Here is a 13,395-nt window from a genome sequence, read left to right as displayed (position 1 = left end):
AATAATACCTAATAAATTTTGTCTTTTAATTACAATAGAACATGGGTAATAAACACAATATTAAAACCAAAGAATAATATTACCTTTCCATCAGTTTTAAATTGTAACAACAAATGTAAAAAATATATATTTTAATTTCAAGTGATATTGTATCTGCAATTTTATTATTACTATTATGCAAGTTTATCATCCAAGTTGGTTATAAATTATAAATAAAATATTCAAGGAATTATTACTAAATGCTAATTAATCGTAATGAACCCAAACAATCTGTTATAATAATAATATTAAGAATGTTATATTTGCCGATAGCATAGAATATACAATGTTATATGTTAATATACTCAACTGTATTTTATAGAATATAAAGGGTGATTGATAAAAGATATAAAATCTTTAAAGGGGTGAATGTATAACTGATTTGCTGTCAATTAATTAATAATGATTATATAAGAACAAAAAGCTTTTCAAAATTCCGATTACTATAGATTAAAATCAATTATAGTTTACTATTTGTACCTGCAGATTTTATAATGACATAAGTCATTGGCCAGTCACATATTTATAGAAAAATTATATTTTCATAGTGATAATTTTATACAGAATGATAGTAAATAGGTGTAAAAAAAAGTAAACTAAATTTTTTTAAAGCTTACACCCTTTTAGCCAATTCCCTTTACTCTGCTCCTTTTATAAAGAGAAATCGACTAAACGACGACGACGATATATTATCTGTAATTTTAATGTTTAATGGAAGAAAATGCAAATTTGTATTTTATTTTTACTTTGAATATAGTCTTTATAAATAAAAATCAATCTTAATTCGGATTAGTAAATATAATAATTAATATTATTGTTATGATTTTTCCATGAAGACTTTATTCTGCTTTAAGATACTGGCCAGTGGCATTTTTATAGAAAAAAAAATTATTACATGTAAAATATATTTGAGTGATCGCTTTATAGAGGGTTATTTAAAATGGGTGTTGTGGCTTTAAAACTTTTTGCTGGCAAATGATCATTGACTGAAGACATTAATTTCAAAGATTTTACATTTAATCAATCACCCTGTATATATCTGTCGACGGTATATCAAAGAAATAACGTAAAGGAATGACGCACAAAATATTTAAATTTATATTTTTTAAAACATTTCAAAATATATACATTCATATTTAAAAGTGTAGGAATAAATTTTTAGTTATATTTACAATAAAATTTTTGGTTTAATATCTCTTTGTTATATATAGATCTGATATGTGCTACAGGATTAAATAGAAATACATATATACGAGTATAAATAACTATCTATAATATTTACGTAATTTATAACTAATAAAGATCATTAGCGCTTTTCCCCGTTTAGTTAAAACATTAAATTTATTTCTAATTTTAAAGAATAAAATTCAATGCTAATTTAGAATTAAGATAATACAACTGTACGTCGAATCACTATATTCATTTATATATTCTTAATAATTGAAATTCAAATTTAAAATATATTTACTCGAGTAGGCATTTACATGCTCTTTTGAATGTTCGATTATTTTAACATTATAAGTAGTAAGCTATGCCGGTTAAGATGAGCCGGTCAGAAACTCGACAGTTGCTATTTTAGATTATATTTAATTATTTTCAAGTGTACATTTTAATATCAATCATGTTAATGAATCAACAGACCAAGTTTCACACATTCTGATTAACTAAAAACTCTTGAATATTATAACAAGATTCATTTAATACACTTTTAATTTTATATTTAAAACAAAGGAAAGAAAAGTAAGATATCAGGTGGAACTTTTTGAAGACGAAATTTACGTTACGAGTTTATTTTTTATATCTTGTATTAATATGTCTGTCTCTATTTTTCATTAAAGATTTTAAATTAGGATTAATAAATGATATGTTATTATTTTTAAATTACATTGAAGATGCTGATAAACTTCTGGTAAGTTATTATGGTGAAGAGTAACAATACTGACTCAAATATGGAATCGTTTAAAAATTAGTGAACATTTATTATCAATATTTATTACTATTATAACGTATACATATATTATGATTTTATTAATTTAAAAGTTTATTTAATTTATTATATTATCGTAAGGATGATTTGAATTCACTAATATATCGTTACTAAATTTATAAACTATTGTTACTACACGATTTATCGGATGATTTTCTAACCTTAATTTAAATAAAATTAGTACTGAATCGATCTCTTTTCTGGAATTATATATTACTACTTAACATATAACTCCTAATCCAAGTTTACATGTCTTACGGTATTTTATTCATTCGAAATTGACTTTATATTTCGCGCCTTAATTAAATTATAACGAAAAAAAATTCTTATCACAAATCTGTATAATCATCAGCAAATATATTCAGGGATACATCATCAGTACCTCTGACTATATATTGGTGTGAAAATCCAAGCATAGTTGTTGTATATTTCTCAGAAATAATACATTTATTCTACTCCTTATGTTTATGTTTCAGAGTTGATCCTTCGATTTATATTTCGAAATGTCTGTCATAAAGAAGTAATAAATAATGTTGATGTTTGTAGAAACTGCGATATTTTTCATGAATAAAATAGAAGAGAGTGTTTTATTTTCACAATAAATTAACTTAATACAACTTTCTTTAAAATTAAATTATTTGATATTTACAATGATAATAATAGATTTCTTAAATATATTTACAAAAGTATCACAGGAATTATTAAATATTGAACAATTCGGAGTTAGATTATATTTTCGTTAAATTCTACGCGATCATACGCTGATAGAGGAAAGCCTCGAATATTAACTAAATAATCTACATAAATATTACTGTTTTAGAAATATACAAAGATTATATTAGCATTTTATTCAAGATCGCCTTATTCATTAATGACAACATACATACATATAATATTCTTAATATTAAAAGTGACAGATCGAGCATGAGATTATCTATTAATAAACTTGCTTCATAAACTCTATGTATTGTACATAAATAATTACAACAGTAGAGGAACAGACAGTTTTAAGTTTTGTAAATATTAATTTGTATGACAGCGTCTAAGTTCCCTAATCTACTATATCAATTCTAAAACTTAGCGATACGTAATATAATATGTATTTTTTTAATCTAAAAAATTAGGTACTCGTCTTTGGCTACATTACACAATACTACTAATGATTTTCGAATTTCAAACGCACAATATTTAGCTGCTGCTAAATAAAATTAACATCTTGCTATAGAAGCTAAATAAACTGTTATTAATCTAGTGTAATCTGTTATTAATTTTGTTTTTAAAAATAGAATTTATGTCATTGTAGTGGGATACAATTTAAACCACATCACTTTTGTCGAGTAGCCCGTTATTGCTACCCCCGTCTTCCTGTCAAATGTGATAATCTCTCAGAGGTCTCACAGACTCTGCCGAAGACCTAGGCGTGGGATCCACTCCTGACAAACCCAAAGACCCACTTCTTCGCACCACAAGCGTTTTCGTACCATAATCGGTGACGAAATTATCATTACGTGTTGGAGTATTCGCTCTGACTGTTTGATATCCACAGCACGGCGGATACTTCGAGGTGAGTATCTTCTTGAATGCCTCGCGGAATTCAGTGTTAAAAATTGAATAGATAATTGGGTTGAACGCAGAGTTTGAATAACCAAGCCACGTTAATATTTTAAATGCCAAATCTGAAACAAATTGGATTTATAAGTAAACATTTTAATCATTATTTCATATTTAATTTCCTTTGGAATCCATTCTCGGCAAAAGGCAAATTATTAAAGACTATACATTTTTATTTAGTACGTCGATCGGCAACGTAACCTTTCAATTTCCCTGCAGATAAAGAGAATACAGTCCTAGTAGACAGGACTGTTTCTGAATAGATATAAAATAATCCTTATCACGTTCCGTGCGACAGCAATTTTCGAAGACTTTCCATTCAGGCCGCGTGGGGCGTATACGACCCACACTTTAAAATTAAAAGAAGTCATTTAAGACGTATGCTTTACACTTTTTAAATACAGCATTGCAATAATTAGTGGGAAAAAGCTATAAGTTTTAATACGCATTACGTACGCGCATACGTAATGTGAAGTTATCTATATTCGACCGTACAACAAATTTTTAATAATCTTTTGTTTTTCATTGAGATCTGTAAATGGCCTGAAAGGAAAGATCATCGGGAGTCGTATACGTCCCACATGACATGGAATGTGTTATACGCAATAATGTGAAGTGACAAATGAAAAAGTACACACTGTAATTGCAAAGATAAGGTAAAATTTTGTGACTGTGAACTAAAGTCTACTCTTTGCCGATAGCATTCTTATCATAGAGGTTGAATATAGTCGATGACAAGCCATGCATTTTTTATGGGCCCCGCTGTTAGGAACATACGCTCTCCCCTGTCGTATTGATAATTTATACATATTTAATGTACATATTTTACTACAATTAGGCCATGCATTTATATGGCGGACGCCGACTTAACTCGACACTTGGCTGTGCGCGTTCATACCACAGACGTCTAAACTCGACATTTGGTCGTGCGCTTTAATCTGTTGTTGTACGTGCGTTTCGTAATAGTTAATAAAATTTACGTATAACCCCTTTTTGCTTTGTAAAACAAATTTAGCTATCAGCTAATTCAATTCATAGCCCACATTACCCAATTATATATTCAAAGACAAATAGAGAAAATCCACACACATAAAAGCACGTGTACACATTGGAGTTCCCTTTAGTTGAAAATAAGTCAACACTATATAAAACATATTCTACATAACATTATGGGAAGCGCTACGAACTGCGCTCAAGGTTAGTACAAACAGAGTTATGTTCTTTTGTTTTTGTAAATTGGTAAATATTTATTTATCATCCAACACAATAACATATTATGCTTAAATAATAATTTAATATTATCAAAGTACTAACAATATGAACACATACTTTGGAGTTTTAATAGTTAAACATGTACAAAGCATTTGATTATAGAATGTGTAACTGTGTGGGTTAATATATCTATCTATTGCTGGAAATTAAAGTATGGTACAGCCTGTCTAAATCAATGGTTCCAGAAATAATAAATAACGTAACCAGTTTGCAAAAGCGTTTTTGTAATCAAATTACAACATATTAAAATAAATTATTGTATATTATCTAACGCTGCAAACTTTGTACAATATAATTAATTGACCGGTCACACTTTTATAAAAAAAAAATATTTAGAATGATCTCTTTGCCAATTAGTGCCAAACACAGAGTGCCATAACTAAGTGCCATAACATAACTCCTCAAGATGCCCCGTGGAGGGGTGAAACACGCGTTGAGTGATTTAGCGGTGGTAGTTGTGTAATTCGCATTGTTTGCCGCATACGCATTTATCAGCGGGCTGGCGGGCGGTGCACTTTGTTGCACGACTACCACTGCATGTGCGGAAGTAGCTAAATATTGGTTCTTTTCTTACTTCGTAACATTAGTGTCAATTAAAAAATTTAACAAACTCACCCGGTATGCAAGTCTTGCAGAACGCAGCGACGATGTTCACACAGAAGAATGGTACCCAGCATAATAGGAAAACGCCCATAATGATTCCGACGGTAATGGCCGCTTTGTGATCGGACACGTGGTAAGGGGACGAATGTACGTGGGTATGAACCCTTGTCCGCACAGACTTAGTTCGGTTGTCGGGCAGCTGAACTGTACGAGTGACAGCTCTAATAGACTTCACATGTTTCTGGGCGTAGCAGTACAGTCTACGAGAAAACTGTTTATTAAAACTAACAATTCCATTGCATGACACATTATACTTATATACTAAACTTTATACACATATATCTTTTCATTTTTATGACCCAACAAACAGAGCTTGCTTTGTTTGGGTAATCCAGGATATTTGCGAGAGTTCTACAGTTTTATATTAAGGTATGGGAATATTATAAAATTAATAGGTTTTTGTTTTTTAACTACTTTGTGGACACTGTACTGTTTCTTCAAATGCCTAACATGTTTCTATTACTGTCATGTTATATAACAATAGGTGAACATACTAATTAAAGGAATTTTTAATCTGCAACTTTTGTACTGAATCTATGTCCAATTAATTTACATTACAACATATAAGATATTTAATGTTATTATTAATCATTATTTCAGCAGTAACACGCCCACAGGAGGACAATCTTTTCTAGAAACTTCCGATAGAACCGACTGGAAGTGGTATGTATGCAGCGTCTTCCAACGACCTTCACAAGGGCATATATCTAACTTATAGGTGGACGTCCCAAGCTGCGTTTTTCGGTAAGGTTGATATTAATATTAGATGAATTTATAAAAAATTCAGAGCAGTGGTATCATTGTGGTGGCAAGACTGAGACTTGCGACCGTAAGTCGTGGATTTGTTTCCAGGAATATAGGCTTATATGAAATTCACATTTTGTGCATTTATTATATAGGATTTCCACTGCTCAAATACAAGTCTTTATAGGGCGGGCATGAGCATTGCGCGTACTATAATACCACACAGCGATCGCTAACTCTCTTGTCAAACGTAAAGGTTATGATGTATCCCCCGCCCCCCACAGATATCATTGGGGGAGGCATATGCCTTCTAGTAGGCGTCGATCAGCGCCTGAAACGATGAATAACTTTTACGAAAGTAACAACTCACCTGCAATAAATACTTATCATAACAATACATGGCAAGATGAAAGATATACAACTCGACACGATGGCGTATGTAGGTGTTAATACTAAAGCACATGTCGGATATCGAGGCGGTTTCTCCGTTGCAACTGCTTCTTCAGGCGGCCTGTGAAGTCCCAGGGATATCGGCAGAAAGCTCACAAGCACAGCCAAAAGCCAGATTAATGCTATAGTTACGATTGCAACCTTTCTTGTAACCCATCTACCGTACCTGTAAAATCAGTATTTTATTAGAAAATTAAACATTTAAACTAATCTAAGATTATATATCACATTATATACCTGAGGGGATCTTTTATATGAATGTATCTATCAAGTGAAATGGCACATAGATTCAATATGGAGGCGGTGGAACACATCACATCGCACGCGACCCATGTATCACAAAATTGCTCGCCAAATACCCAGTATCTAAAAAAAAATTTTTAATTATAATATACTCAATAAGAGCAGTGGTAGCTCAGCGGAAGGAAGTTGTGATTTGCGAACGTAGATTGCTAGTTTGATTCCCGGGATACAATCTCATGTAAATCAAATTTTGTTCATCGATTATTTAGGTTTGCCACTGATCACGAAGAAGTTTCCAGAAGATGAGAAGCAACGTCCTCTGCACATCATACCACACAGCAATCGCCAACCTGCCTACCAAGCATGACGATTATGGTATATCTTTACATATATTTATTGATGAGGTCTATCAGTGGGCCCCAATAAAAAGATTATTTCGGACGTAATAATTACACATATACTACGAAAACTTTTACATAGCCTTGTTATATTTATATTCCTTAATTTTTATTTATTCTAACTGTAAGTTTTCCGAAGATAGTAAAATAGAATATAATATTAAACATATATTTAATTGCAAGATAAAGCTAAATTAATTTATTCAAATTTGGAACTTTTAACAGGACTCTTATTGATTTTCCACAATTTTTAATATTATTTTTAACTCTGCTTCGCATGGTGTTACAGCTGCGGCTAAGACGCAGGCAAACTCTGAATTAACACATCTTACAAACATTTAGCAATACAGATTTATGCATTTGCTTTGTCAGATATAGGGAAAACAAAAACGAAAGGATCAAGCGACATCACTGTCAAGGATTCTTTTCATTTAAATATTCGTTTAAATGATAATTTAATAATACTGATTCTGTTTATAAGATTTTTAGCTGTCAAAACTTTACTACAAAGACACTATGGACGACCTTTTTGTTTTATTTATCAAACAAATATTATGAGGTTACAAGTACAATGTTTATTATAAGCATAAGAAAAATCTTAGGTCATATAGGTACAATTATCGACGATTTTTTTTTATATTTGTGTCGAGATTAAATATTATTTTAAGTTTACTGTATACACAAATAGTTAATTATCCGAAACTACTTTTTATATTATATTCAACGTTTGATAAATTTCGATTCCGTTTTATGTGTAGTGTAGGGTGTATCTACTAGATACACAATAATCACCACACTGGTAGGCGACCGCAGTATGGTATTATGATACGCAGAGGACGCTGCTGAAAACCTCTGGAATTTTGTTTACAAGCAGTGGCAAATCTCTATAAATAACTGACAAAATGTGAATCATATAAGATTCTAAATCAAGTATCGAACCCGCGACCTATGACTGCAAGTTTTAGTCCTCTACCACTGGACTACCACATCTTGATACAACTCTCTGATAGCTAAGAAATTTCAAGTATTACTTTTGTAGTCTTTATAAAAAAAACTTTATAAGATCATTTGATAAAACTAGACAATGTGATATGACAATAATGATAGTACCTGATCGATTCTTGAGATGTAAAGATGAGTGAATAATGAAGTTTGAGATGAGAGGAAATGATTTATATAATACTAGTAGTCCTGGCAGACCGTATACAGCCAGATGTTATTGGTCGCGTTCTAGTAGAAAAAAAAATAAAAAAACATATTTCAGAGCGACCATTTAATTACTGATTATATTTAAATTAAATCAACTTTATAATCGATAACAAACATATGTAAGCGCAAATAATCAAACGCACGAATTTGAAATCGAACTAAAACTCGCTGCATATTGCGTAAGATAATATATATAAACAGACAATTTATTAATGTATTAACATTCTGATTTAGGGATTACACATTTTATTTCCTGCTCCTTCTAGATATACTCGGATTAATATGAAATTACATTTTTGGTATTAAATGTGAATTGGACGTATAAAACTTTTTTTGTTTTTTTTTATGCCTAGTCATTTTTATTTCTTTGGCTCAATGAAAAATTAAGGATTTTTTTACCTTTGATCACTTTTTTAGTCCATACATTATATGAATTAATAAAACAAGGAGCGTTTTTTTATATAAGAACCTTCTGTATACTATAAGTACATTTTTAAACAGCAGAATAATGATATCTGTAAAGCGAAACATGTAAATGTATATTTCCCATGATCACGCTATAATTCAAGAATTTTGCTTCATCAAAGTGGATGGATCTATGCTACTTTTTGCCAGTCTTATAACAAATCTACAAAGGAGGCTTTTGTCCAGGTGTCGAGGCTGTAATGATATCGATGAATATGATGATGATGTGATAACCAAATTTTTTTTAATTGTAAATCGAAAGTATTACATGCTATTATATTTATTGAATATATCTAAGCACAACACTACGTGGACAGACGACACAAGTAAAGCCGCAGGACTGGCCATCGTGATGATTTTTGGGTGAGGCATATGCCTTCTTGACGGTGATGATTGTGATCTATTTTAAAGTTAATTAGATCGGAATACTGAGGTGCATTGTAGTTTAAATGCGTGATGTTCACGGAAGGCGGTTTGAGTCGTGACGATAGACCGAGTGCAATGCAACTCTCTTTAACCACTTCCACACATGCAGTGGTAGTCGTGCAATGAAATGCACCGCCCTCCAGCCCGCTGATAAATGCGTATATTGGTCCTTTTCTTACTTATGATGGACTTTCGCGAGGTAACGCCTGATTCCATTAAACAATGCAACTCTTTCCTTATTTATTTATATATATTTTTATCCACATACATTCATTTACAGTGACCACTTGTATACGTCATGAGTATATCAAAGGAGAATATATATTTATAATTCACTCACCCTAATAAATCGTTGACTCCGGCAAATGTCATAACGGCAGCGGCGACCAACATGTCAGCAATTGCCAAAGACGCTAGGAAGAGGTTCCCAATACGCCGCAGACCTCTATCGGTATAAATCGCTATACAAACTAGTATATTACCAGCGGCACTTACGAATATTAAGAGTGACAGGAATATACCTGAAAATTTAAAACCTTTTAAAAAAAAACAGACAATCATTTTAAAAAAATTAAATTATATTTAATTTTTTATAAAACATTTACAAATGATCAGAAATTTTGTTTTAACATAAAGAGCGATTAGTTATGGGTATAAAAGATTTAAAAAGTGAATATATAATTCATTTGCTGTCATTTAATATAATGTACACAGTATCCTAGAATTAATTTCATAAATAATAAATAGCCTTATTATAGTAAGAAAAAGTATTTTTAAATTCAGATTTACTATCACTTGAAATTAAATATTATTTAATTATTTTTACAATTGAGTCAGGATATCATAATTAATGAATAAAAACTGTAAATTAGTTAATAAATAGCTTACAATTCACTCTACAATAAAACTAATGGTTTCACAAATAATATATAATGTTATTATAGCAAGAGAATAGAGTTTCCAAAATTAGATTTAATACCTAATAGAATTAATTATTGCTTCGTTCCAAATTATTCAAGAGATAATAATTGATGAATAAAATCTATGAAAGGGTGAATGTATAGCTCATTTGCTGATATTTAACCCAAAATCAATGGTTTCAGAAATAATAAATTATTATCCTAATAATTACAAAGTAAAAAAAAGGTTTTCGAAATTCGGATTATTACATTAATTGTAGATTGAAATATATACGAGTATATAGCATCACATTAATCAACGCCAAATCTAAATCAACTGATAAATGTACAGCACTAGAAAATGACGAAGAGGTCTATGACACCATTATCCACGCTTTGATATTATTTTTATTACTGTGATTTCAAAAGTCAAATTTTTCAACTTTTTTTAGCATTCATGTCACCGTAAGTAATCTTTATGTTCACTTCTGACAAAAAATCATACTGCAATGACCTGATTTGGACAGAAAATCGTACGTTTTGTCCCCTACAACCATGTACTAAAAATTATCGCTACGATTTTAGCGTTCATTCTTTCTTACCTGTAATTCCGACGTTGATTTATGGGACAAACAGTACCTAATTTAGTGTAGAAGAAAGTAGAGTAGGTGTCTTACCAACAAGGAGTATTGATAGCAAGGTCACTGCGTCGGGGTCCTCCACATTATCGTATCCGACCACCGTATCGTTTAGCTCTGGAGCCACCTGTCACAGACATTTGAATTATTCAACTATTCCCTCGGAAAGATCGAAATCGCTCGACCCCAAGTAGGTATTGTTACGGGGATTTTGTTAGGGCTCAACATAAATTATAGCCGTACTGTATTTTCAGACAAAACGGTTTACGTATTAGGTTAAATAATACGAAATTTTATCATAACATTGCTTCGAATAACACGAATATGTGTTTAAATTATTCAAACTATTATGCACCCTAGATCACTCTTATATGTCATTAAAATAATAAACTTAATTCTAGTTTATATTAATTTATAAAAATGGTAAAAGAGCTTCGCTTCTAAAATAGGATATTGTGTAGCATCTCTTAATTGTTCATATTCATGTACAATAGTACATTTCCAACGTATTAGGTGTATTTACATACATATATATAAATATAAATATATATATATATATATATATATATATGTACACCTTTTCTGCCCTCTCTATCCAAAAGTTGTTTGGTAGAGCACTTCAAGCGATAAGACCGCCTCTTGTACCAAATGAATTGTTTCTTTTATTTTCTAGGCTTATTGTGTATGGTGCACAAAAAAGTGTTAATAAAAATTAATTCTTTCAACCCGATAGGAACTAAAGTTGAATTAAGCCCTTTAATCATCACCAGCATGTAACCGCAAGACGTCTACTGCAGGAGATGTGCCTATTCTATTGATTACACATACGACATGTTGACAGCGGCATCCGGCGACCTTTCGAAGTGTACATGGTCATTTACAGGTGGACGTCTTTCACTATCCTTAAATGCATTACCCTTAAATGTATAATATGTTGCAATGGAGGTTCAGAACACTCCCAGATCTGGGGGGAGTACGTAAGAAACTTAGTCGGGAACATACACACGAAAACGTGTATATGACTGTATGTCTTGTATATATATATGTATATATATATATATATATATATATATATATATATATATATATATATATATATATATATATATATAATTTGTGATGCTTAATGGAGCTGTAATCTGTGCTTTTATTAATATTTGTTTGTTTTGGTTTATACAGAGTTATTTTGTAAAGACTACACTCAGACGACATTAAGACGTTTCAGCATCGGGACGCAGCGAACTTACAACTAAACGCTATGACTCGAGCACGTGTCTCCAACAACACCCAGCTGCAAAATCGGATGTGATACGCACCGATCGCATGTAGCTTTTAATCATCATCATACTAGCCAATAAACGCCCACATGAAAGTATACCCCCCTCCCAAAATATGGTTACAATGACCGTTGTTACGCCGCTCCCATGCAGCGACTTTCTGCAGCTATGACTATGCTTCTATCTACCTACCAGAAGTCTTCCCCACGTCGTGGTTACCGGTTCGTAGTCGAGAAAAAACCGCTAGTTTTTTTTTTTTGGTCACTATCTAAACCTTTGCTGCCTAATGGCAGATCTTTTTTTCTAAGGTAATAATTTGTTCTGGTTTTTTTTTTAATTACATATTAATCTTATAATTAATTGGTTGTTATTTACGGCCTATTCATTACAATTTTTTTATTATTTATAAGTCATCTACATTTTACTAATTATATTTTTTATTAATTATATTAAAATTATATTTTACTATTGTATGCCTTTTATATATTACATTAAAAAACTTACGTAAGTTGGTAAAACGAAAGTTGACTCCATCTTAGTGTTGAAAAACTTTTCGTTGCATGATTTATAAATTCAAGTCTTTGTGTCCGCCTTCAGGAGAAAACCATTCACACGGTTACTGGCCCGCCAAGCGATTTGTAGAGTCGCCATCTTGTTTTCACATCACGTAGCTAAAACAAAATATTATTGCTTTTAATAAAATCGTCAAAACAATGAAACATATCTCTGTGTTTGGCAGTAATCGGTGTAACATAACTCCTGAAGATGCCCCGTGGAGGCTAAAACACGTGTTGAGTGATTTGGCGGTGGCGGTTGTGTGATTCGCATTGTTTGCCGCATACGCATTTATCAGCGGGCTGGCGGGCGGTGCACTTTGTTGCACGACTACCACTGCATGTGCGGAAGTGGCTAAATATGGTCCTTTTCTTACTAATGAAACATATACCTTAAAAATGTAATATACAAAAAAAAACATTAATATACTAGATGATAAGTTATAGGTGTTAAAACATTCATGTAATCTATTAAAATTAGTTATTGTTTATTATCTATTCCTTCAGACTTTGTACTGCC

At 31.3% G+C, this 13,395-nt stretch overlaps 1 protein-coding gene across 1 annotated transcript; it reads right to left on the bottom strand.

Annotated features, from left to right (window-relative positions):
• Positions 1–3,394: 3,394 nt before the first annotated feature.
• On the bottom strand, positions 3,395–12,855 carry LOC137925988 (dopamine receptor 1-like). Its single transcript, XM_068769499.1, has 7 exons — positions 12,826–12,855; positions 11,084–11,171; positions 9,848–10,028; positions 7,004–7,132; positions 6,687–6,932; positions 5,525–5,772; positions 3,395–3,702 (listed from the first exon to the last, which is right to left on the bottom strand). Exons 1-7 carry the CDS (start codon positions 12,853–12,855, stop codon positions 3,395–3,397), a joined length of 1,230 nt encoding a protein of 409 aa, XP_068625600.1.
• Between the last annotated feature and the right edge of the window lie 540 nt (positions 12,856–13,395).

This window comes from Battus philenor, unplaced genomic scaffold, assembly GCF_028537555.1.
Source record: "Battus philenor isolate CCGP_79_NKW_IND1 unplaced genomic scaffold, ilBatPhil1.0.hap1 SCAF_28, whole genome shotgun sequence".
Taxonomy (NCBI): domain Eukaryota; kingdom Metazoa; phylum Arthropoda; class Insecta; order Lepidoptera; family Papilionidae; genus Battus; species Battus philenor.
This window is presented reverse-complemented; position numbering and strand designations above follow the sequence as displayed.

Excerpts from the sequence above, each read along its gene's own strand:
- LOC137925988 (XM_068769499.1), bottom strand. The coding sequence starts at position 12,855 with ATGGAGTCAACTTTCGTTTTACCAACTTAC. Across the intron at positions 6,933-7,003 it reads CATATAAAAGATCCCCTCAG|GTACGGTAGATGGGTTACAA; the intron begins GTATATAATGTG and ends CTGATTTTACAG. Across the intron at positions 3,703-5,524 it reads CTGCAAGACTTGCATACCGG|ATTTGGCATTTAAAATATTA; the intron begins GTGAGTTTGTTA and ends AATTTGTTTCAG.